Raw genomic sequence first — 26,392 nt, forward strand, 5'->3', positions numbered from 1 at the left:
GTCACACTCCCACCCACATTCCACTGTCCAGCCTTCAGTCATGTGACCCATCTTGCTGTGGGCGAGGCTGGAAAACTGTCTGCATGGACATAGGAAAGGGAAACAGGTTTGGCTGCCACCCTGGGGCTCAGAGAGGTGAGGTGCTGTGAGGGGCAGGTGGGCCATTAGATGCCCAAGCCTGTCTTTGGCCTCTGTACTGTCTTAACTAAAACTGAGTTGAATTCCAACTTCCACCATCTTGAAAGATCTTCTGTCTTTCAGTGGGGCAATGGATGGGGCCGAAGGTGCTGAAGGGCTGTGAGGATTAACTGGGACACTAAGAGAAGTAAGTGCCCAACAGCCTTCCCTGTCATAGTAGAGCTGCAGCCAGCGGTGCTGGGCAGGTGCAGGGGCGGCACTGGGAGAATCTCAGCCCAGAGGAGAGAGGTGGGGGTGGCAGAGTCCACAGAGCGGGGTTCAAGTACCTGTGCTTGCTGCTGCCACCTAGCTGTAGAAGGAGAAAGCACAGGACAAGCCGGCTTGGCGATTCTGGTTCTGGTGGGCAAGTGTCCAGGCCACTTCCATCCATCCTGATGCCCATTAGGTTTCTTAGCAGAAGCTGGCCTTGGCCATGTGTCTAAAGCATAGATGCTGGGATGGGTGAAGTCCCCGTTCCCCAAGGTTTTGCTGTGGAAGCAGCAACTCTTCCAGGATGTTCTGCTCAGGCCTCAGCATTTCCCTCAGTCTGGAGGACTCCTAGCCTGATAAGGCAGGACCTCTGGGGTATGACTGTGGATGCCCTTGCTGACCACTCCCACAAGGCTGCCCCAGGATGGTGGGCCCCTCCCAAGCTGGCCTTGGTGTGTCAATGAGATTACAGGTGTGTGGGGACGGGCTGCTGGGCACCACAGAAATACACCCGTGGGGAGGGAGAGGGCCACCAAGTCTCTCCAGGGCCACACAGCACCTCTGGCACATGACATCTTACTTGGGGAGAGGGTGCACAAGCTTCCAGTGCTCCACTGTCAAATCATACCCAGACATACACAATTTCCAGGGGCGAGTTGGCCTCAGATGGCCAGGTCAGATCCAGTTCTACCATTTGATAACTCCCAAGGACCACCGTTTCTCTTCTCCCTACTCAGTCCCAGGCGGAGCTCACTAACCCCATGGCCACAGCACCCTTCCCACAGCCAGGCCTTGGTCCACCCAACAGGTGTCCTGAACACCAAATCCCAAGAAGAGTTTTTCAGACTATGGACTCCAACCCAATAGGGGGGTCATGAAATCAACTCAGTAGGTCTTGGCCAGTCTTTTAAAAAATGAGATAGAATCACAGAGAGAGAAAAATGCCAGTGGGCACTGCACATAGGAACAGTACTGTTCCGTGAAACCCTCGCTTCAGTGTGTGCCTGAGCCCTCAGGTGGGATGTAATGTTTATTTCTTGTCAAAAAAGTGTGAAAACACAGTGGTGATGTAGCCATCTCATTCCTTCCAGAAAACTTGGGCTCTTTGTGCAAATTAGTCCACACATTTCTCTTCCTCCCCAATTCTCCCCACAGATCCCCCTTCTGCTGCATAACAAAGGAGGGCACGATCTTTGCCAAGCCACTCAAAAATACAAAATAGAACCCACCACTACCGGCCACAAAAGGTCCCGTTAAGCACAGATCCCAGGATGCTGGGTGCTTACTCGTCTGGCATTTGCATCTCTAAGAGGGCCACTTAAGTGACCCTTCACAGAACAAAGAAGATCAGCTTCTCTCAATTTAAAAGAAAAGAAAAGAAAAGCTTCCCCGCTGCACATCTCTTCAGTGGAGGCTCCTGCACCGTGGGCTGGTCTGGCAGCACTTTATTCTGACACATCTGGTGAGTTGTTCCCTCTCCAGCATCATTCCTGAGACAGTTATTTGTGGAGTGCCACTCAGTGCCAGACACGGGAAACCACAGACCAGAGCCCCCTGCCCGATGGCCCTTCTCAGCCCGGTGTGTGTGTGTGTGTGTGTGTGTGTGTGTGTCTGTGTCTGTGTGTGTGTGTGTCTGTGTGTCTGTGTGTGTCTGTGTGTGTCTGTGTGTGTGTCTGATGAGGACTACAGCTCCTCTGCCAGCTCCAGGCCTTTCCTCCCAGTGGAAGGCTCCGCCCATGGCAGGTGTGTTCTGGGCCCCACCTGCTCCAGTTCTTCCCCAGAGCCGGTCGGGAAAGGCCTGCCTCTCTAGGATGCTGGGATTCTCGTCATTCCTGCCTGTGGGTGGAAGAGCCCCCTCACGTGTCTGAGTGGCTATGAGGTACCAGGCACCGCTGCATCCCGCATCCCTGCCAAGGCCCATCAGAGTCATTACTGTCACCATCCAATGAGGCTCAGGAGATGAGGTGACTTTCTAAGGCGTGCACACAGCCAGGAAGAAGCCAGTTCTTCCCGGGATCTCGGACTCTTGCGGCTCTGTTCTTCCCACTCGACCACAGGCAGCATTTGGAAGTGACCAGGTGGTGGTGCAGGTGGCGCAAATGAGGGGCCATAGCTGGGGTAGCAGGCTGCTCAGATGGAGGGGCTGTGTAAGAGGATGGGCGACCTTCCAGGGAGGAGGGGGGGAAGGTGAGCCAGGTCTTTGAGGTTTGGGGCCTTAAGAGTGTGAGCTGGATTCTCCAGGCCAGTGAAAGTCAGTTCTGCTGCCAAAGGCCCATTGCTCTGGCCACTTCACTACTAACTGCATGGCTGTACCAGTTTGCTAGGGCTGCTGTAACCAATCACCACAAACTGGGTGGCTTACAACAACAGAAATTTGTTCTCTCAGAGTTCTGGAAGCTAGAAGTCTGAAATGGAGGTGTTGGCAGGGCCATGCTCCTTCTGAAGGCTCTAGGGAAGGCTGTCCATGCCTCTTTACTGCTTCTGGCATTGAGGGGAATCCTCGGCCTTCCTTGGCTTGTAGCTGCATCACTCCAATCTCTGCCTCCATCCTCACATGACCTCTCCCTTGAGTGTCTGTGTGTCCAAATTTCTTCTCATAAGGACACCAGTCATTAATTTAGGGCCCACCCTATTCCAGATGTCATCTTAACTAATTTTATTGGCAAAGACCCTATTTCCAAATAAGGTTACATTCTGAGACTGCCGGTGGACATGAATTTTGGGGGGACGATAACAACCTCCGTCTTTTCCTGGCCACGGCCTCCTCCGCTCTGTTTCCTCCAATGTAGGTCTGCAGAAAAGCATCAGGGGCAGCTGTGCCCTCAGAACCCAGGAAAGTATCACTGACCTTGAGGAAAGCTTCCAAATCGGGTGTGGTTTTTTTTTTTTTTTTTTTTTTAGTGATTGTAGCCCCAGTTTTTAACACCTCCGCTCTGTTTCCTCCAATGTAGGTCTGCAGAAAAGCATCAGGGGCAGCTGTGCCCTCAGAACCCAGGAAAGTATCACTGACCTTGAGGAAAGCTTCCAAATCGGGTGTGGTTTTTTTTTTTTTTTTTTTTTTTTTAGTGATTGTAGCCCCAGTTTTTAACATTCTGGTATTCCAGAATAATGTGCTTTTAAAACACAACAAACTACAGGTATTTTTGTGATATATTTTTTAAAAATTGGAATCATTTACACCTGGGGATATGCTTCAATAGACGTTTGGATCCAGTAAGGAAAAGTTGTTTAGAAAGTGGTTTTCTATTCCTCCATAATCCACAGTGGGGAAGAGAACCAAGGTGCCTCTATTGCAACATAAATCCTTATTCTGGTTCAAAGACTTTCCGAACCAGTGGCCTTCACACACAACTGCTCCCGGCAACCCATCCACCAGACCCGTGGGATCACCTACCCAGGAGGATGCTGCAGAAGATGAGACAAACTGGAAATGCTTTTTTTGAGATAAAACTAGAGCTCATGATTCATTAAAAGATGTAGCCCCTGCTAACCACAAAAAAGGAGTTAAAAAAAACCTCTAGCATATTGAATAAGAAAGAAGATTATTTGAAGGTAAAGCACTCAAAGGGTAATATTAGATTGAAATTTAGTTTGGAACAATATCCTCAAAAATTTTATAGCAGCTAGAAAAAAGGGGCACCAAAATATGCTCGTGATTCAAAAATAACATCAAATAGTGTGATTTCAAGTGTTCATTATTATTAAAAGTTTCTTTGTCTTATGGGGCTTGGTTTGTTATTTTTGAATAATATTTTATTAATTTCATCTGCTAATAATTTCTATTAGGAGGGTAATATTTTCAATGTTTATGTTTTCACTTAATGCTTTTCATATGTATGCAATTTCTATTTGAAATGTAAAAAATATTTAGCTTCACTGAATTTAACAATTTTATGTATTCTCTAGCCTTTTGGTGGAAAATATTGATAATTAATGCTGATATTTTAGAAATGCTGGGAATAAATACCTGCATTCATGTGTGTTATTTTGCTCTGACAACTGCAATTACTAACATCTTACTTACCAGCTTCTGCTAACTATGTTCCAGGCCTGGGGATTAATGCTCCACATGGAGATGCTCTTATTGAGTCCATTTTACAGATGAAGAGACTGAAGTTTAAAGGGTAATGTGACTCGCTCAGGACCCCAGATCTCGGCAGAGGCTGAGCCACAACTGAATCTCAGACAGTGTGACTCAACACCTCGCCCTTAACCACAGCCGCACAAGAATGGGGGTGTCAAATGACTCGGCCAATAAATGGGGGTGTCAAATGACTCGGCCAATACACAATAACTATCATTTTCTAGCCATTTTTGATTTTGAGTTTTTAATTGCCTACACTAGAGCTCCCAGACTCAAACCCTTATAGAGAGATGAGACAGGTAAGTTGAACTGAGAAAGCAGGTGCCAGGGGCAGGAGGGGGCCTGGGATGGGGGCAATAGGGAGAGGTGGGGATTCTGGCCAACTGGAGGACACTCAAGCTCTGTCCAAACGCAGCAGCTGTTACTGAGATCCTGTTAATTGTTTATATGGAGAAAGCAGGGCCAAATTCACCCTTATAGAAATCTACATTATCAATGGGTAAAACCTTTTGCTTTTAAAAATGTTTCATGAGCCAAACAAAATATGCCTTGTGGGCCAGAATCAGCCCATGGGCAATCAGCCCTGGTTTGCAGCTTGGCTTGCAGCCTGAGAACTAGACTCAACTTCTTGTCACTGTTTGCCTCTCTCTACCATCACTTTCAGCTCCTTTCCTGCTTTTGAGTTGCTGCTCTTTCATAGGTTTAACTTATCAAGCATCTTGAAGAGCACGGCACCAGTTTCTGCGCGCACAGACGCAAGACCCTCCTTCAGAAGCTTATAGTCCAGGGTTGGGTAGCACTGATGTTGTTTCGCTTGGGAGCATGGCTTTGCATTTAACATGCACACAAATCGCTCAGGACTTATTGCCTTAACCCAGATTCTGTTTCAGTAGTTCTGGGTGGTGCCTGAGAATCTGCATTTCCAACAAGCTCCCAGGTGATGCTGATGCAGCTGGTCCATGGACCCCACCTGTGTACGAAGAACCTAGACTAAAGAACAGCCTTGTGTCTAAGTTCCTAAGCTAAAGGCGCCTTGTCAGAGGAGTCTCTGTACCTGGGCTTGGCTTCCCAGAGGTGACCTGGGTCATTCAACCCCCCACCCACTAATCCCCTGCCACATTCCTCCCCGCATCCTAATTTATCTAGAGATTTAGTCTAGCTGAGATCACTCGTAAAGAATTTTATCTACATCTTTGTTCTGAGCTGGCACTGAGCATACCTCCTCCTGCACATCACCCTTTCCCATCCGGTATGCATATCTCTAGCTGAGGAATTTCTGTCTGCGCCCCTCTGTGTCTCCGAGCTGAGCTGTGGTGCCCAGCACCCGCCTCGGTTCCTGTTGGCAGCCTAAGATGGGACCCTGGACGGGGACTCACCTGGATGGACCCCGGTCTCCATCTTGTACTAGTCATGTGACTTTGGACAAGTTACCCCTCTGTGCCTCAGTTTCCAAGTCTCTACAACAGGAGTGTAAGGTGCAATCACCTGGGAAGACTGAACCAATACACTGTAGGGTGCCCTTCCCACTTCTTTTTCTAAAAAGAAACTCAACAGATGACTTTAAGAATCTCATGTTGCTTGTGTCCTGCGGAAAATGTTAATATGGGGAATTTATTCCTATTGCTGTCCCAGGAACATGACCAGTTGCTCTTGAAGGAATTTAGCAGGTTTCCCCTGTGAGTGGTCTTTCATTCCGTCAGTCAGCAAACGTGTTCCTGTACCTGATCTGGGTCGGGGCGTGTGAGGGGAAGCCATACAGAAGGTGGGCAGACACGTGCACAGTCGCCATAGCTACAGGAGTGCCACACACAGGTGTCTTGCAAAGTCAGGAAATGTCAAGCTGTTAAACAGGGCATTTGCCAATTTTCAAATAATATTCTCAATGTTTTTTCATGTGAAACACCCCTAAGAAACAAGGAGCCCAGTGGTCAATCATCAATAGACCACAAAATGGCCAGAAAGTCACAAAATTCTGAGAAAGTACTGTATTTGTTACACTTTTTAATATAAATAACTTGACCCATTGCCTTAAGTTTAGAGGCATTTTATCTGAAAAGGTATTTGGAGGTTGAAGAAAAACACATTGAGTACATTATTTGAAAAGGTTACTAACTACTCTTTAAAGATACACTGATCCTTTGTTTCTAGGTTTTGCAGACACCTTATTGTAATACTTGCTAAACTGTATAGAATACTTAACACAGACCAGTATTGTCCTAAGATATAGGTGTATCATATCACAAAAACACTATGGGGTATGTTCTTAAAAAAAAAGTTTTCTTTTGAAATAATTCTAGATTCACGGGAAGTTGCAAAGAATTGTACAGAGATGTCCCATGCACTCTTTACCCAGCCTCCCCCAATATTAGCATCTTATATAACTATAGCACAGCATCAAAACCAGGAAACGGACCTTGTATGATCAATCCACAAAGCTGATTCAGATTCTGCCAATTATACATGGACTGGGGTGTGTGTGTGTGTGTGTGTGTGTGTGTAATGAGGCAGGGGAGGGGTCTATGCAGTTTTATCACATGTGTAGCTACATGAAACTATCACCACCATTAAGTTACTTAACTATATCATCATAGTAAGGCTCTCTCTGCTCCCCCTTTATAGTCACATCCAACCCCTTTACCCCCATCCCTAACCCAACATATAGATATACCCAAGGTATAGGTATACTTTAATTATTCTCATTTTATATATGAGGAAACTGAGGCACAGTGAAGTTAGCAATTGACCAAGGTCACGTAGCTAGTAAGTTCTGGGTCTGGTTTTTGAACTCTTATCATTAAAAAGACTCATCGTAGGGAGGGGTTTGTGGGGAGCATGTGGGAGTGGAGTCTGGAAGGGCTTCCTAGATCACTGATCTTTGTCTTGAATAGAGAAAGAGCATCACTTCCAATGGGGGAGGGCTGGAACACCAGACCCCGTGGGAGTGGAACTGAGGGCTTGACAAGCCCTGCTCCCTGCAAAACTGAATCCAGGTTGTCACAGCTGCTAGCCTGGGCTTCCGGGACCTCACAATGACCCAGTCATCTTCATTCCCAAACTTCTTCTCCCTGTCTGTCCTTTTTTAGTTGCCCAGCAGCCTGGCAGTCATTTTGGACTCCACCTCCAGCATCCTGTCCCTCACTGGGTCTGGCCTTTCTGCCTCCCAGCCATCCCCCACCCTCCCAGCCACTGCTTGGTTCCAACTTGTCAGTACCCAGTGCCTGCTGCTCTATTAAAGCAGCGCCCCCCACCCAACTGGTTTCGGGTCTCCCTTGTTACCGCCCACCCCAGTCCGGTCTTCTCATTATTGCTAAATACGATCATAACTTTCCCGGTTAAGAACCTTCAGTGGCTCATCATTGCCTATAAGACTGTACAAACGCCAGGGCTCTTTGGCATCTAACCCACGGCGAATGGCTCAGAGTTAGCCAAGCTCTCTCATGCCCCAGGATATTGGCACAACTGTGCGTGTCTCCTCCCGTGCTCCTCATCTGGGCCAGACACTGAGCACCCGGCTGAAGGTGCAGGTGTGAATCAGACATGGACCCTGCCCCTGAGGAGACCTACGTCTGATAAGAGCAAGGTCACTGCGCCCCAAAGAGAAGAAGGTCAAAAACCAAGAGGTACTTTCAATCGTGCATGAAAGGTGCAGAGAAGCAGGTGCGGCTCTGAATGAGGAGCCCTGAGGTGGGAGAAGGTGGGTCACCTGGCTGGGACGAGGATGACAGTGGCAAGCCTGGAGTCTGGATCCACGCGCCTCCCCAAGCCAGGGCAGGACACTTCCTGGAGTCACCGCAGGCCATGCAGGTGGCCCTCACTGTGCTGATCAGAAGGCCATGGGTAAGGGCGTCAGGCAGAGTGTCACACTTGCCAAGGTGAGGCTGAGCCAGCGCACTGGGGTAAGGACCGTGTTATGCACTCAGGAAGCCAGGCTGCCCTGGTGGTGGGCAGCCCTGTGTGGGCCGCTAAAGGCAATTTCTGATTGGCCTCATTCAAGAGAGGTGGCTTCAGTCTAATCACCTAACGGACCACAGCCTTGATTTGCAAGGATGCAGGCACTGCCTCCCAGGGCAACATTCCCTGATGCCCTCTGGCGTGGCGGCAGTTCCATTTAAAGGCCCCTCTGCCTTAGCGGATTAGGATGTGGGAGAAGTGGAGACCTCAGCAAATGCAGAAGCATCGCTATCAACAGGCCCAAAGGGAGAGGACAGGGCAGCAGTGGCTTCGGGCCCAGGGCAAGGGATGGATGGGAAGAACACAGGGCTGGGCTATGATGGGTGGAGCACGCTCAGCCCCTGGAGAAGCCACATCCCTTCTGGGTGCCAAGTTTATGAATGGGATAAAGACACTGATAAGATGTGGACTGAATTCATTTATGACTGGAGGCTCTGAGGGCTAGTGAATTTGCAAGAAGAGATCAACAGGGGTGTTAGGCTGAGTTCACAGGCTGGAGTCTAGCGCAAGAGAACAGAAAGTCAGGTCCTGCGTTTACGTCCAGTAGCCCACAGTCAGGGCTTGAAGGGCCTGCGACCAGGGCAGGTGCACAGGGCCCCTGCTCAGAAGGACCCTGCGTTAGGAATTCACTGCTCTCTGGTGGCTGTCTTGAGGCTGTCAACCATTTTGCCTTTAAATTTGTGTTTTGTAAGTGAACTCTGATGGGCCAGGGGAGTGTGTGCAAGGGCTTGGAACCTCAATGCTCCGGTGGTCCTGCCCCTGGCAGCCTCCTGCTTCCAGGGATGCTGAGCCACCCGCTGTCTCCTGGTGCCCCAGGCCAACAGCCCCCCTTCCCCCCTCCCCCCAGTGACTGCTGCCACCCCCTTCCCCTAGTCTGGCAGAGGGCTGGGGTCAGGGCCACCAACCCAGCACAGTCTCAGGGTGGAGCACGGTGGTGACAGTCCCGACCCTGATTGACAGCACCAGTGCACAGGGTAGGGCATCGGGCTGCGGGAAAGGGAGATGCCTGGTTGGACTTCCTCGCCCAGGATGGGGCACGGCGCCGCAGTCCAGTGGCTGCCGAGAGGGAGACCTGCAGCTGGTGGGAGTGTGTACTGCACCTCGGGGGACCCTGGGTGCCCGTGAGTGGTCTCCTCTCATCCCACGAGTATCTCCTCCACCCAAGGGAGTGCGCCATTTAAACAGCAAATAGAAAACCCCGTGCCTGGTCTGTCCCTAGGCCCCGACAAAGAATAGATACACCTGCTCCCGTGTCACAGTGCTTCATGAGGCCGTCAAGCCCCTTGGTGCCCTCTTCCCAACACAGTGGAGCAGCTCAGCCTCGTTTGCATAAGGCCCTGGTAGCACAGTGCCGGGATCATCACCACCTTTATTCCAGGCTCATGTCTCCATGAACACAGCCTCTGGGATCCTTGCTCCTGTAGCTGCCCCTCCACTGTTCTCAGGACCAAGTACCTAATTTGTGGGGCCCAGTGCAAAATAAAAATGCAGCGCTCCGTCTTCAAAAAGCAGGGAAAAAGCACCATTAAAGGCATCAGATATAAAATTTCCCCTTTCTTCCATGAGCTCCCTTTCAATCTGTCAAAGTGTGGTCCCAGGCCAGCAGTGCAGCATCACCTGGGAGCGCATTAGAAATGCAGGTCCTCTGGCCCCATCCCAGACCCTGGAATCAGTAACTTTGGGGATGAGCCCAGCATTCTAGGTTTTGATAAGTGCTCCAGGGGATTCTGATACACAGGAAAACTTGAGAACAACTGCTGGAGAGCTGGGATTTGTTTGTTTTGAAAGTCATAAACTAAAGACATTTGAAATCTTATTTGAAGTTTGCTTGTATATGGTAGATTAAAGAGGAGTTGAAAGAAAGGGAGAGAGGGAGCGAGAGAGAGGAAGAGGAGAGAAGGAGGGAGGGAGAGAGAGAGGAGAGAGGAAAGAGGGAGGGAGGGAGGAAGGGGAGAGAGAGAACGGGCTGGTGGAGAGCGGAGGAGTGTTCTCTGCACGTCCACGTATCTTAGTTCACTTGATGTTCACAGCCTTCTTGCCAAGTAGGTAGTTTTATTTCTATTATCAGATGATGAAAATGAGACTCAGAGAATGTACGTTATTGGCCCAAGTTCTTGACATTAGTGAGTGGTGGAACTAAAATGTGAATCTTGGTGTCTGACTTCAAAACCTAGGCTTCTACCCCAGTTGCTCCTCCTCCTTCCTCCCTCCCCTTCATTTTAGGAGTACCTGTTGAGCACCTATTCTATGTCAGGCCTTGCACCCAGTCGCCTCCTCATCCAGGCCTGTGCTGTGCAGTACGGCTCCACCACACACATGTGGCTGCTGAGAGCTTGAAATGCAGCTGGTGTAACTGAGCAAGGGGATTGTCAATTTCATTACAAGCGCGGCTTGCTTTATATTTCTATTGAACAGGGCTGCTCTAGAACATGATTTTGGCCAAAGGAATGAACTGCAACCTCCTCTTCAAGGGCATCTATTTCCAGAGACATCAGTGGGAGTTTCCCGTACCTGGTCCCGTGTTTCGTTAAGAAAAGTGAGGTTAAGACAGTAGGGCCAGACCACAAAGCAGGGAAGTTCCAGAAACCACTCTTGTATTTGCTGATTCCCCCACCCTCAGGGGTGGGGAGCGCTTGTGAACTGCTCATCTAATTTCATTTCTAGTCATTACCCATCGTCTGGCGCTCTGCAGGCAAACTCAGCAGGGCCACCCGGGGTCAGGCTGATATGCTGGCTGGCTGGTACCAGGTGCCGAGATAGGCTGAGATCGGCATCCTGCTCAGGAGGCGGCTGATGAGATGAGCGATGCTCTGGGGATGTCAGGAGCACCATATCAGTCTACTTCTACAGAGTAATCTGTGTGTGCTGGCTTTGCTCCAAGGTCAGGCCTCACAGATAGCAGGCAGCAGTTCTCCTATCTGCTTCAAGCTGCAGGCGGATAAGGACAGGCAGCTGTAAGCTCAATGCCCGAGAGAGTCTTCAAAGATCCAGTGTAGCCGTAAGAAACTGCTGGAACCCGTTCTCGCAGGGGAAGCTTGCTTATGGAAGGCCATTCGTCTGGCGCCATTCTACTAGGGCAGGTGGACACCTTGGAGGCCCTCTTATCCTGCAGTTGGAGAAACCAAGGAAATCTGATCTGGTTTCCCCAACAAGTTAGAGACTGAGCTGGGTCTGGGACCCACTTAGACCCCAAAAGCATATGCTGATCAGGGCCCCCTTGCTGAGAACTTGGCGCATGAGCCTGGAACTGCACAGGAAGAATCAGAGCTCCGCTTTAAGTGGCCTGGCTTCTGAGTTGCCTCCCCGACGGTGAGCGCTTTGGCAGGGCAGGGTGGTCTCCTCTGTGGACATTGGCTGGGGCGAGGGTCCGGGCAGAGCATGGACGGTGGTAACGAGGAGTGGCAGCTTACCTCCTCATCTCCAGCCGGGTCCTTGCAATCCCCCCATCATTACATTAGTGGTTTCTCTAACACACAGTTCTGGTTTTAACCATCCCTCCTGCCTGCTGAAGAAGTGCAGGGGCTAAAGTCCAAGCCTCTTTGTCCAGCATCCAAGACCCTTCGTGACCTGGCCCCTGCCCACCTTTCCTCCTTGGTCCTCTACACCCCGAGTCTCCCCCACAGAATACTTCTCCAGGCCTCTGTGCCTTTGTGTACTCTATCCCCCCATCATTTGGGGATGACCTTCTCTTGTTTGCTCAGCTGGGTCATTTTCACTTCCCTGTCAAGGTTTAGCTTGGGTGAAATCTTCCCTAACCACCCAGGCGAGCCACCCTCACCCTCTGCTCTGGGCTCTCAGCCCTGGGGACACCCCTATTGGGGCACTCATCACACAGCATTAGGACTGATAACTTACAGGTGATAGCTAAGCGGAACTGTGTTGTTGTTATTAATAATAATGATAAACAGACAGACTGCAGAGAGGAGGGAAGAATAGAAAAATATTGGCATCTACACTGAGCCAGGCACTAGGCTGCCCCTGCAATCCCACCAAACCCAAGGCACTTGGCTTTATTATCTCCAAATTAGTAGTGATGAGACAGAGGCACGGGGACATTGAGTGACTTGTCCAAAACCAAGCAGGCCCTGGGTGGCAGGGTCGGGCTTCTGTCCAGTCCTCCCTGGCTTTGGAGAGGACAGTCTGGAACACTGGTCAGAGCTAGCTACTGTGCAGTCACACGTGTCCTGCTGGAAGAGGGCAGAAAACAGGCGCAAACAGGGACACGGCACGTGCGCTCGGCCTCCCCACTCACTCTCTCCCCTGGAAACTTCCCTTCTTTTTTTTTTTTTTTTTTTTTTTTTGCGGTACGCGGGCCTCTCACTGCCGTGGCCTCTCCCGTTGCGGAGCACAGGCTCCGGACGTGCAGGCCCAGCGGCCATGGCTCACGGAGCATGTGGGATCCTCCCGGACCGGGGCACGAACCCGTGTCTCCTGCATCGGCAGGCAGACTCTCAACCACTGTGCCACCAGGGAAGCCCGGAACCTTCCTTTCTGCGTGCAGATGTCTGCCCCTAGGGAACAGAGGCATCGCTGGCAAGCCTGGGTACACTCCACTGTGCCCCAACTTCCATGGAGTGCCATTGCTCGCTTTGCTCGTACCAATGCCTGGGTGGAGCTGAAAACCCAAGGCCTCAAAGCCATCCCTGCCCGGGCCTATTGCCCGCAAGATGCCCACCTAGTGTCTGGGGAGTGGGTGGGGATCCCAAGCAACGTGGTAGAAGGAGGCAGCGGGGGGCTCTGTGGGAGAGCAGGGCACCTGCCAGACCTCTGAACTGGGCAGTTTCCCCACCAGAGCCTCCAGCACTTTATCTTGAGAAACGTGGTCTGCGGGGCCCAAAGCAGACAGGCGCTCTGCGATGGGAACTGGGCCCAGATGTCAGAGCCGCCGTGATACCCTCCGTGTCCGCCTCCTGCTCCAGAAGACAGCACTTTCCCGCTCTGAGATTCCAGGCAGCCATTCGTGTTTCACCCAGGTTATCCTCAGCCCCGCGTGCTGGGGCCCTCGCACTCCAGGAGGAAATGCTGTTGGGAAAGGCACTCGGACCTGGGACCCCGGTGTGGATTTGCAGAAAGAGCCACGGTCAGTGTGGACACTTGGTCCCTAAAGAAACAGCCATGGACTGTGTCTGATGCAGGGCACCTCCTCTCCCTTCCCTGGAAACACCTGAGTTCCTCTGGGGGGTCCTTGTGCCTACTGTGTGAGCCTTTGTGGGCGGGTCTGTCCAGGCACTGGAGTGGACAGGCCTTTCCTCACCACCCCAGTGTCACCAGTGGCAGGCACATGGCTTAAACACAGCCACCTCAGACCCTGAGCCATCGACGCAGCTGGGACTGAAGAGCCTGTGGGATTTGGCCTTCCCCGCGCAGAGCACCTACCACTCTCTGTTCCTGGCTCGGGGGGTCCTGAGCAGCCCCGCCGCCTGCCCCTTCCATACGCATCTCTCCAGCTTCCCATGGGCTGATTCTGTGTGGCCCCATAGCCTCTGGCCATTTCCCCCTTTGCCTGCATTTGCCAGAGCTGGCTTCTGCCACCTGCAACTGGGGACTCTGGAAAGACATGCCCAGCAATGGAGAAGCCGTGATAGACGAGCAGTCACTCGCCAGCACGACTTAGGGCTCCCGTCTGAATGCCTGTAGTCAGTGGACTTGCCTCCCTGTGGTAGCATCAAGGTAATACTAGAATAAGGATGTTAGCGAAACGACTTATATGGATCACCTAACTTGACCCACCAAACATAAGCACAAGTTGTGGGTTTAACAACTTTTTGTCCAGAGCGCCAAAGCAGGCCTCTCCACCCCTTACCCCATCCTTGTAGATTCGGAGGAAGGCCTAAGCTTGCCTGTGCCCAGATGCCTGCAGTGCCAAGCAGTGATGGTCTGGGAGGCCAAGAGGATCAAGTCTGCAAGGGGCAGACAGCTTTCAAAGGGCTGGGAGGGGCGGGGTTTGCCAGGCAACTGCCAGGCTAGAGAAGAGGCCGAAGTGGGAAGGAGACTGAGTGTCCTCGAATCCCTGCCCCTTCTGGGGCCTGGCTTCCTCTGGCCTGACCCAGGAACCAGCCTCAGACTATTGGTGGATGCGGGGCTCTGGGGCTAGAACTGGCTCAAGCCGCAGCCCCACTATTTAGTGGCGGTCGGACCCCATCAAGAATCAGAGGTGTGGCCTGGCTGACTGAGATGGCTGGGGGCTGGCTGGAGGACACGCGAGGCCTGTCATGAAACTGGCACATCTCTCCACTAGATGGCACTCACAGTATAATTTTCCTCATATTTTAAATTCTATCTTGATGAAAAATTGTGATTTTTTTTTTACACCGTTGAAGAGCACGCATAGAACTATGACTTAAAATTCATGTAACTGATCTCATGCATTATCGTTCTTGGGTTTCTACCACATGTCCAAGAGTTGTCAAGTTTCCCTCCCTCTGAGGTATTGGGTGTGGCAGACATGCACTGCAGCTCTCCGGGGCCAGAAAGATGCATCCAATGGACGCGACTGAGTCTTTCCTTTCAGCGCTTCCCAAAGGCTGCCTGGGGCTCCGCACTGCCTACCACCTGACCTGCTTTCGCAGAGTGGTCTCATAGCTACCCTCCACCCCCGCCCCCGGCTTTCAGGAGCCGCTGCACATTAAAGGCAAGAGGGCGGCGCTTGGAACCTGCATGCATTTGGTGCTTCAGCCACTGCTGTGCTTGGGAAAAAGGAGTGTGAGGAGCCTATCCTTCTATAACTGTGTCCTGAGACCTCTCGGGCCCACGCAGGAAAAATGCCAGACCTGTACCAGGTACCTGCGTTGAAGGGCAGCATAAGTGTGTGGCTTTGGAAGTCAGACTGCCCAGGTAGAAGCCCTGACCCTACTGCCATCCAGCTGTGTGTCCTTGGGCAAGTCACCAATCCTTTCTAACCCCCGGTGTCCTTTTTTATAAAATAGGCATGGAAGTACCCCTTACCTTAGAGGGATGTTTTTGAGTACTGTCGTAGCAGAATAATGGCCCCACAAAGATGTCCACGTCCTAAGCCCTGGAACCTGTGAATATGTTACCTTACGTGGCAGATGGGTCTTCCCCACAGAGTCAAAGAAATTCTTGTAAATAGCTCTGACCAGATAAAGAGCATGCGCACTGGTGATCATTCCCATCCGGTCCTTGGGGGCACACGTCCAGTGCCTTTCTGACTTCATGGTGGTGCGTGCTGACCTCCACCTTTTGGCTCTGGCCTCACCTCACTCCTCCCCAACTCCCAGGTCCAGGCCCCCGGCCCCTCCCCAAGCCTTCCTTCCATGGGTCCAGCTCCCCCTCCCCTACATGGCAGGGCCCTGCCTACCTCACTCCCCTCCTTCATTTCTTCTCTACCTTCTTGGCAGAAACCTTCACTCCTGTTAACATAATCAACCAAGCCTCTATTTTCCACTCCATACCCTGGGATCCCTCTGTTGCCACCTTCTAATGTGTCCTTTCAGCAACAAGATTCTTGCAGTAGATGAAATACCCAAATGAAACCACGGTACTTGAATTCTGCATACGCGGCAGGCAGTTGGGAGGGTCTCCCTGCACTTCACCTGCAGCCTGTACCTCCTGGAGTTCCCAGTATGGACAGAGCAAAGGTGAACACACCCTGCCCCAGGCTTGGATTCGCTCACTCCTGCTCCCAGCGGGCCACAGCTTGCTGGCCTGAGCCTGGGCTGATGCGTCCCATGGTGTACAGCCCATAGCCAGGTCACTTCGTCAGAGGGGTTGGGTGGCTCTGCCTCTCTGAGACTGTAAACTTACTGGCTCACAGACCCCGCTGAGGCCCTAGCACACTCGGTCCACAGCCACCACGTCCCAGAAGGAAGTCTAAATTCGGATGGCACATGATAGGGTGTGATGGCTAGCTGCCTGTAGCCTCTGCTCTCGGTGCTCTGCCCAGACCCCCGGGCATTCGCTGTTCCCATCCACACTGGCAGCCTCTTTCCTCAAGCACCTGCGACTCTGCCTGGAGGCCTTCCCTGAAGGCAGGGAGCTTGGCCAAGCGCAGGGCGGGCCAGAAATGCCAGAGTCAGCCTCCCAGGCAGCAGCTCTCAGTCAATGGCCCGTGGGAGTTGGTGGGTAAACCCCCAGCCCCCTCATTCCTTGGGTGAGACACCTCTGAGTCGGTTCATTGGAACTGAGCCCCGGGCACCCACAGTGGCACCAGATTACCCTGCTGGCTCTCCTCCCTTCCTGCTCCCTTCCTCGTGCTTTTTGGGGATCACCTCAGGATGAAATGCTCAGATCCTTGCCTGAGGCTCTGCATCAAGGGGAGGCCAAGCTTAGTAAAATACGACCTCACCAGCCAGCCCTTCTTAGTTCAATAAGAATCACATTTTAAAACTGGGAACTTTAAAAACCTGCTTTGTAACTGCTAACATGATGGCGGTTCTTTGAGTTAAATTATCCCCCTTCCTCCCACCACATTGCAATGCTTTGTTCTGGGATTCATGATAGAGCTTATTTTAATGCTCTGAACCTGTGCTAGTGGTTTTCCCTGGACTTATCTGCATGTGACCCAGATATTGTGTTTGGACCTTCACTCTAAGGTGTCCCCATGGATTGGTTACCTCCCTTGTTTTATTTTGTATTTAAAAATCCACACTTTCCTCTCACCAGAAGCTAATTAGCTAGATAATTGATTGGATTTTCTAAATTCCCCCCAAATGTGCAATATCCTCTAGATTTGGCCCAAATTTCCGAATTGGGCTTGGAGACAGCGCTGGCGTTCCCACAGAGAGGAGTGTTGCGAAGGCGGCCCTTCCCAGGCCAGAGGTGCAGTGACACTGCCATTGGGGCCACCAGGGCCAGCCCCAGCACAGAGCTGAAGGGTGCTCAGGCCTACCTGGGCTGATCTCAAAGAGGTGCTTTCCCGGGTCCTCAGGGCCAGGAAGAAGTTCAGTCACCTGGGTCCCGTGTAGAGAAATAAAGCCCTAAATAGAGAGACAAACACAAACACGAGAGCATGAGATGGCTGGGAAAGGGCTTCTGTGGTCAGGGCTCTGGGGAGCAGAGGGTGGAGCCGCGGGTCAGAGCCCCAGCCCTCCAGGACCTGGATGGGCAGGATGGGGCCAGGAGGAGCACAGGCCTCCTCTCCACGGCAGGGACCGAGCACAGATGAGGCCTTGCATGGGGTCCCCGCTCAAGTGGGCCGACACTACCTTCTGACACCCTTGCAGGAGCTCTGCCCACAGAGGATTGCCTAGGGTTGTCACTCTCCTGGTTAAGGCACGGTGAGCCCAAGTCAGGAGCAGAGAGGAAGGCTCCATTGTCGGGGTGGGGTGGGGGGGAATGTGCCCATTTGCAGGCTTTCTGGGGCAGGAGAGCCAGGGAGAGGAAGGTTTCTTGTACGTAACTGTCCAGGCGGTGACATGGGGAAAAGGATGCACAGGTCTGTGTGAGCCCAGTTTTGCCCCCTCCTGGCTGGGTGAGATTTCATTTCTTTACCTGTTACGTGGGAGTCAGCTACCATGAAGAAGGTACCATACCTACAGTCTAACTGCCTGGGTTCAAATCCTGGCTCACCTACTTACTGGCTGTGTGACCTCAGGCAAAGTATTTAACCTCTCTGTGCAACTTCCCAATTTCCTTATCTGTGAAATAGGAATAATAATAGTCCTTTGGGGGGCTGTTGTGAGCATTAAGTGAATTAGTACTTGGGAAGCCCTCAGAGCAGTACCTGGCATAGTGAAAGCTGTTTATTTGCTAAATAAACCCCAGCTATTACTGTGTGTCAGGGCTCCACACTGGGTGGAGGAACAGCATCCCTGCATCTGCACTTGCCCAGGTGACTGGCGCGGTCACCTGCTGTATCCACATGGTCGCCTCCAGTCCGCACCCCCATGTGTACTCATTGAGCGCTCTTCTTTCCACTCCCATCTTTTCCAGGCAATTCCTGGCTTTCAAGGTGACTGGAGGCTCCAAGTGGCTGCTGGAGTCTTGTGCTGCACGGACACATGGAGATGCCTTTTCTCATTTAAGCACCTTAAAGGCAGAACGGTGTCTTTACCTACGGATGCTTGCTTTAGAGAAATTATAGCAATAAACCAGAGAACCAGATGGTAATCGTTGTAACTGAACTAATGGTTTCTTTGTAGGGAGAACCTAGGGCTAGTGGGAATAAATCAGGGCTGCAACCCCAGGATGGGGAAACGTGTTCATTACAGGATGTGGATGAGATCCATCACCGGCTAACGGGAAGGGTCTCTGGTGTTTGCTGTTTCAGTAACTGTCTCTGAGTACTTCTGAGCACTTTGGGTTTTTTTTCCCTCTATGCCTCAATATCTGTCATCCATAAAATGGGAGTAACAATATTGACATTGACATTACTTTCTACTCCAGCTAAATGGAAAAGCAGTAATAACCCTTGTTTACAGAGCTTGTACTATATTCCTGGCTCTTTGTCTAAACTATTGGATTTAATCTTTCTAGAGGCCCCACAGGGGCGAGTACTACTGTTCCTATCGTCTTGGACAAAAGCAGATGGAGGTCAGAGAGGTGAAGCAACCAGCCTCCTTGTCCCACTGCTGGCAAGGGCAAGCGGGGATGTGTACTCCGGGGGTGTCTGACGATGGAGCACTTTCCCTCCTATATTTGTGACAGCAGCTGCCGGCTGACTTTGTGTGCAAGAAGCTGCCCTGGAGAGCCAGGCTGTGCCTTTGGGACCCATTGCTCATCACTCACTCAGAAGAATCCCAGTGTGGCCCCCATTACTGCAAGGGGCCCTCAGAACTGGCTTTTGGTCACCCAGATCCCTCCTGCTTCCCACGGGTTAAGAGCACGGCTTTGATCCCAGCATTTTGCTCAGGCACTTGGGGGTGGAGGGCTGGGAGTGGGGAAGAAAAGGGGAGGGGAGAGGAAGGGGCAGGAGAGCAGAGGGGGTCTGTTTTCCCGTTTCCGGTATGTCATTTGTTAAGGCTGTGATGAAAGACACGTAGGGGTCAGTATGAAGCATCCAGCTGAAACCCTCGGGCTAGGTCTCAACCTTGAGAGGGCATGAGAGTCACCCCAGGGCTTTGTTAAAACACAGAGTACCAAGTTTGGTGGTCTTGCAGTAAATGTTTAACAACAGGTTCTCCAAAAAAAATAAGGCAAGCTGATTTGTAGTGTTTGCCAACTTCTGTGATATAAATACCCTCCATGGCTGATTTCATGTCGTCATTGAATGTGGCACTGGGAAGAAATGCACCGCAGTGTTCCTGCCACATGGATACCATAGGGGTCAACAGCCTCTAGAGCACAGATAGTAGTAAATGAAATCAAACAACTAGGGGGTGATACATTTTGAGGACTGATCATCTTTATTTTTTTTTAATGTATTTTATTGAAGTATAGTTGATTTACAATATTGTGTTAGTTTCAGGTGTTCAGTAAAGTGATTCAGGTGTATATATATGTGTGTGTTTATATTCTTTTTCATATTATTTTCCATTATGGTTTATGACAAGATATTGAATATAGTTCCCTGTGCTATACAGTAGGCCCTTGTTGTTTATCCATTAATTACCTTTGTTTTTAATATAATTTATTTAATTGTAGGTCTGTATGATTTAATTTCTAATAATGGAAATGTTTAGCAACTGGCTGGTAAGCATAGCACTAATAGAACTACCCCTGGGGTTTCTGACTCTATAGGTCTGGAGAAAGAAGGAGAATCTAGGGATTTCTCTGCTGGTCCAGTGGTTAGGACTTGGCACTTTCACTGCCGTGGCCCAGGTTCAATCCCTGGTTGGGGAACTAAGATCCCACAAGCCGTGCAATGTGGCTGAAAAAAAAAAGGGAAACAAAAAAGGAGAATCTGCATTTCTAACCAGCTTTCTGATGCTGCTGGCCCCCGGGGATACACTTTGACAACCACTCTCTAGGGGTACTTAGAGTAAGTAGCCAAAAGAAGGTGCCTTTTCCATAAGCTTACTCAGCACATCAGTTTCCTCAAGTGTAAAATAAGGATAATAACAGTATCTACCTCATGAGGCTGTTGTGAGGGTTAAAATGATCCGATATTTTCCTGCTGGCCTTGGAGAGCCAGGTTTTGGTTGAGCTGCTGTGCCTTGGACACATGCAGTTCCGAAGGACAAGGAGTACCTCCAGCCACTCAGATAGTGCCCTGGACTAGAGAGGTCCAGGATTTCCCTGAGGAGCCCAAAGCGAGTGTTAGCACTTTGGAGGGGGTGGCTGGTCTCCTTCCTGCTGGGCCTGGGAAGGGACCAGACACACCATTTGCACCTACAACTGCACAGATGGGCAGGTGGGTGCAGAAAGAGATCGTGCAAACTCCAGTCACACGACAGCTTCCCACAAAGGTTAGTCCCCTCTCCCCCTCCCCCTGTGTCTGAGCTTATGTGCATTTGCTCTGTTTTGCTATCTACTCAGCCTGCATATCCAAGTTTGTCCTGAGAGGCTGCCAATGACTTCATTCATCTCTAGCTTCACACCAGTGCAAGTCCACTGGTGTAAGGGAGTAACGGTCAAAGGATGTGCTATTCTGTCTGTGTGTAACCGAGCTCCACTCCAGGCCTGCTGCTGGCTCACCATAGCTACTTCCCCAACCCTTGTGAATGTACCAGCTTGAGAGGATCCGTGGGTAGCCAGTGGAGGCCCCAGACAGAAGCTACAGAAACTCCTTCTCTCAGAGAGCAACTCTGGGAAAAGGATAAGGCACATGCAACAGAAGGGCCTTTGGGAGAGAGTATATTTCTTATATTAGTGTCAGCTTAGACGGTTTATTCAAAATCCATCATTTCTACAGCATAATAAACACAAACTCCAGGAACACTGCAGGTGGAGGGGAAGCAGCCCAGTGATTAGCCTTGCTCCCTCTCATTTGTCTAAACCCAGCAATGGGGCACCTAGGATGTGGTACAACCTTCAGGGACTGGTGAAGATGCTCAGAATTCAGAAAGCTTCCTATGTCAGATTCTGAATGTCTTAGTTATCTATTGCAACATAACAAATTACCCTAAAACTTGGTAGCTAAAAACAACAATAAACCCTTATTCTCTTACAGGGTTTCTGTAGACCAGGAAATTTGGAGTGGCTTAGCTAGGTGTTTCTAGCTTGGGGTCTTTTATGAAATGATAGTCAAGATGTTGGGTGGAACTACAGACATCTGAAAATCTGACTGAGGCCAGAGGATATGGTGACTCCCTCGATGGCGGATGTAAAAAAAAGTCTCAAATCTACATTCTAGAGATGAAAAGTACAATGTGCAAATAAAAAATACAATGAATGGGATTAACAGCAGATTCAATGTTGCAGATGAAATGACTAGAGAACTTGAAAATATAGCCATAGAAACTACTCAAAATGAAACAAAGAGAAAAGAGAAATAAAAAGAATGAACAGAGCATCAGTGAGATGTGGGATAACTTCAAGCAGTGTAATTTACATGTAATTCGAGTCTCTGGAAAAGGAGGGGGGAACTGAAAAATATTTGTGAAGAAATTATAGCTGAAACTTTTCCAAATTTATGAACAGTATAAACCCACAGATCCAAGAAGTGCAATGATCCCCAAGCATACGAAACATAAAGAAAAGTAAATATATGAAGGCATAATCAAATGGCTCAAACCCAGTCATGAAAAGAAACTCTTAAAAGCAGCCAGAGGTAAATGATACAATATGTACAGAGGAGCAAAAGTGAGGATGACAGCAAATTTCTTATCAGAAATAATGTAAGTTAAGAAATCAGTGGAACAACATCTTTAAAGGTATTGAAAGGAAAATCTGTCAACCTCGTATTCTGAATCCAGTAAAAGTATCCCTCAAAAATAAAGGCTAAGTAAAGACCTTTTAAGATACACAAAACAAATAGGAAATAATGCATCATTAGCAGACTCATACAAGAATTGTTAAAGACAATTAGTCAGAAAGAAAATGATATTAGACAGAAAAAAGGAAAGGAATGAAGATTAATGGAGCAATAGAAAGTAGACGATTATAGTAAAAAAAAGTTCATTATCTATTTATCAATAATTGAGAAAACAAGTAGACAAAAAATCGGTAAGGATATAAATGACCTGAAAAAACACTATCAACAAATTTGACCTAATTGCTGCCTTCCTCAACAGTAGAATACACGTGTTTTCAAACATCCATGAAACTTTTACTAAGATGGCCATAAACTAGTCTTAAAAAATGGAAAAAAATTCAAATACAACGTATGTTCTCTGACCACAATGGAATTAAGTTAGAAATCAATAACAGAAAAATTTCTGGAAAATCCCCAAATATTTGGAAACCAATTAATGCATTTCTAAATATCCCATACATCCAAGAAAAAATCCAAAAGGAAAATTAGAAAGTACTTTGAACTGGATAAAAATGAAAACACAACATATAAAATTTTGTTACATGCCTCTAGAGGAGTAGTTAGGGGGTAAATTATAGCACTAAATGTTGATATCAGAAAAGAAGAAAGGCTTCAATCAATGACCTCAGCTTCTACCTTAAGAAATGACACACACAAAGAAGAGCAAATTAAACCCAATGTAAAAAAATGAAAAAATAAAGATCAGAGTGGCTATAAATAAAATGAAAAATAAAATAAATAGTAAAGCCAATGAAACTAAAAGCTAGCTCTTTGAGAAGATCAATAAAATTGATAAGTCTCTAGCAGACTAATCAGGAAAAAGAGAGAAGATAAATTGTCAATATCTGGAATGAGAGAGGTGACCTCACTATAGATTCTTCAGATATTAAAAACATAATAAGGTAATGTTAAGGAAAACATTATGTTAATAAACTTGGAAATTTAGATGAAGTGGATAAAAGAAGACACAAACTACTGAAGCTCAGTCAAGAAGAAATAGTTAAATAGCCCTATATCTAGTAAAGAAATGGAATTTGTAGCTAAAAACCTTCCCACAAGGAAAACTCCAAACTCAGATGATTTCACTGGTGAATTCCACCAAATATTTAAGGAAGAAATAATACCAATACTACACAAACTCTTTCTGAAAACTGAAAAAAAGGCATGGTTTCCAGTACATTTTATGAGGCCAACATTACTGTGATATAGAACAGCTGAAGACATTATAAGAAAAGGACACTGTAAACCAATATCGCTCAGGAACAAAAATTCTCAGCAAAATTTCAGCAAATCAAATTCAACAATATATAGAAAGGAAAATAATGACCAACTGGGGTTTATCCCAAGTATGCAAAGTTGGTTTAACAAACCAAAATCAATCAGTGTAATTTACCAAATTTATAAACTAGAAGAAAGAAAAGATCATCTCGATAGATGCAAAAAAAAGAAAAGCACTTGACAAAATTCAACATCCATTCCTGATAAAAATTCTCAACAAACTAAAATAGAAGAGAACTTCCTCAACCTGATAAAGGGCATCTCTGAAAAACGAAAAGCTAATATCATACTAAAAGCTTTTCCCCTAAGACCAAGATCAAGACAATGATGTTTATTCTTATTATTTCTATTAAATATTGTGTGAGTCCTAGCTGTTGTTATAAGGTGAGAAAAAGAAATAAAATTTCTAAATTGGAAAGGAAGAAGTGAAAGTGTTTCCACAAACAACATAATTGTCTATGCAGAAAATCTGATGAAACTTTACAAAAAAAAAGCTACTAGAGTTAATAAATGATTTTGGCAAGGTTTCAGGATACAAGACAAATGCACAAAATTAAATAGTATCTCTCTCTATTAGCAATGAACAATTGGAAATTGAAAATCAAAACCATTTTACTTGCACCCAAAAATATGAAATACTTGTGGATAAATATGACAAAAGATCTTCAAGATCTGTGCACTGAGAACTATAAATCATTGCTGGAAGAACTGAAAGAAGATATAACCAACTGGAGAGATATACTGTGTTCACGGGCCAGAGGACTTACTATTGTTAAGATGTCAGTTCTCCCCAAATTGGCCTAAAGATTCAAAGTAATCCCAATCAGAAACCCAGTAGTGTTTCATAGAATGTGACCAGCTGATTCTAAAATTCATATAGAAATATAAAGGACCTACAACAGTCAGACAACTTTGAAACAGAATAACAAAGTTGGAGATCTAATACTTCTGGATTTCAGGACTTATTATAAAGCTGTAGTAATCAAAACATTGTAACATTGGCATTAAGATAGACAAAGAAATTAATAAAACAGAATAGAAGGTTCAGAAACAAACAAACAAACAAACAAATGGATTTTTGACAAAAGTTCAAAGGCAATTCAGTGGAGTATGGATAGCAGGATGGTATTTTCAGTAAATGGTGGTGGAACGATTTTATATTCTTGTGTAGAAAAATGAACTTTGATCCATGCCTGACATCACATATAAAAATATACTCAAAATAAATCATATACCTAAAAGTAAAATCATAAGATGATAAAACTTCTGGTAGAAAACCTTTATGACTTTGGTTAGGCAAAGACTTCTTAAATACAACATCAGAAGCACAATTAACTAATAATTTGACCTATTTAAATAAAAAACCCCTGCTCTTTGAAAGATATGATTAAGAGAAAATTTGAGTTATACACTGGAAGAAAATATCTGAAAATCATATATCTGGTAAAGGACTTGACCCCAAATATACAAAGCACTCTCAAAATATAATAATAAGGAAACAAACAACCCAATTTAAAAAATAGGCAAAAGACTTGAACAGATACTTTATTATATCTGTAATATAGATAGATGTAGGAATGGCAAATAAGCTCATGGAAAGATCCTCCACATCATCAGTCATTAGGGGAATGCAAATTAAAACCACAGTGTGGCATCACTACATACCTACTAGAATAGATAAGATTTAAGACTGACCATAGCAAGTGTTGGTGTGAGTATGGAGGACCTAGAACTCTCATACACTTCTGGTAGGAATGTAAAATGGTACAAACAATTTAGAAAACAGTTTAGCAGTCTCTAAAACTGTTAAAATATACCTAGGATTTGATCCAGCCATTCCTCTTCTAGGTATTTACCTAAGAGAAATGAAAGCATATGTCCACACAGAGATTTGGACTTCATTTTTAATATCCCCAAACTGGACACAACCCAAATGGCCATCAACAAGTGAACGGATAAACAAACTGTGGCACAGCCATACAATGGGATACTACTCAGCAATAAGAATGAATACAAATGCATGCTACAACATGGGTGAATCTCTAAATCATTATACTAAGTGAAAGAAACCAGAGTATGTTCTGTATTACTCTGTTTACATAGAATTCCAGAAAATGCATACTAAACACATTGGTGATTGCCTGGGGTCAGGGCTCAGGAGAGGCAGAAGATGGAGGAGGGATTACAAAAGGATACAAGGGAACTTTTGGGGGTAATAGATACATCTTGATTGTGGTTATGGTTGCACAGGTGTACACATGTATTTATCAAATTGTACATGTTAAATATGTGGAGTTTATTGATGATAATTATACCTCAATAAAGCTGTTATGAAACACTGACACTTGATTCAGTTATTGGAAAAGTTTTAAGTACATGTATTAGTTTCCTAACAGAGCACCACAAATTTAGTGGCTTAAAACAACAAAAACTTATTTTTTTACAGTTCTGGAGTTCAGAAGTCTGAAATGGGCCTTACCAGGCTACAACCTTCTGGAGGCTCCAGGGGAGGATCTGTTTCCCTGCTTTTTGCAGCCTCTAGGGGGTGCCTGCATTCTTTGGCTCTTGGCCCCTTCCTCCATCTTCCCAGCAGCAATGCTCTTGAAATTGCTCTCAGACTCTGACCTCCTCTCCTGTCTCCTTTTCCACTATAAAAGACCCTTGTGATTACCCTGGTTCCACATGGGTAATCCAGGATAAATTTTTATGTTAAGGTCAGCTGATTAGCAACCTTGAGCCCATGTTCAACCTTAATTCCTCCTTGCCACATAACATTCACATCTTTGGGGAGACATTATTCTGCCTACCACAGGATATTTGGAAAAATGTGGGTATGTGACTCTACTTCTTTTTTTTGCGGTACGTGGGCCTCTCACTGT

The 26,392-nt window shown here is 47.6% G+C and overlaps 1 protein-coding gene across 1 annotated transcript in view; it reads right to left on the reverse strand.

The window, feature by feature from the left end:
• Positions 1-26,392, reverse strand: part of ARHGAP22 (Rho GTPase activating protein 22) — a 162,231-nt gene that overhangs the window by 93,226 nt on the left and 42,613 nt on the right. Inside the window, exon 3 of the mRNA XM_028481910.1 lies at positions 17,271-17,358. Coding sequence (XP_028337711.1) covers positions 17,271-17,358 — 88 coding nt within the window. The remainder of the gene's footprint in view (positions 1-17,270; positions 17,359-26,392) is intronic.

The sequence above is a fragment of the Physeter macrocephalus genome, chromosome 20 (assembly GCF_002837175.3).
Source record: "Physeter macrocephalus isolate SW-GA chromosome 20, ASM283717v5, whole genome shotgun sequence".
NCBI classification, from domain to species: Eukaryota; Metazoa; Chordata; class Mammalia; order Artiodactyla; family Physeteridae; genus Physeter; species Physeter macrocephalus.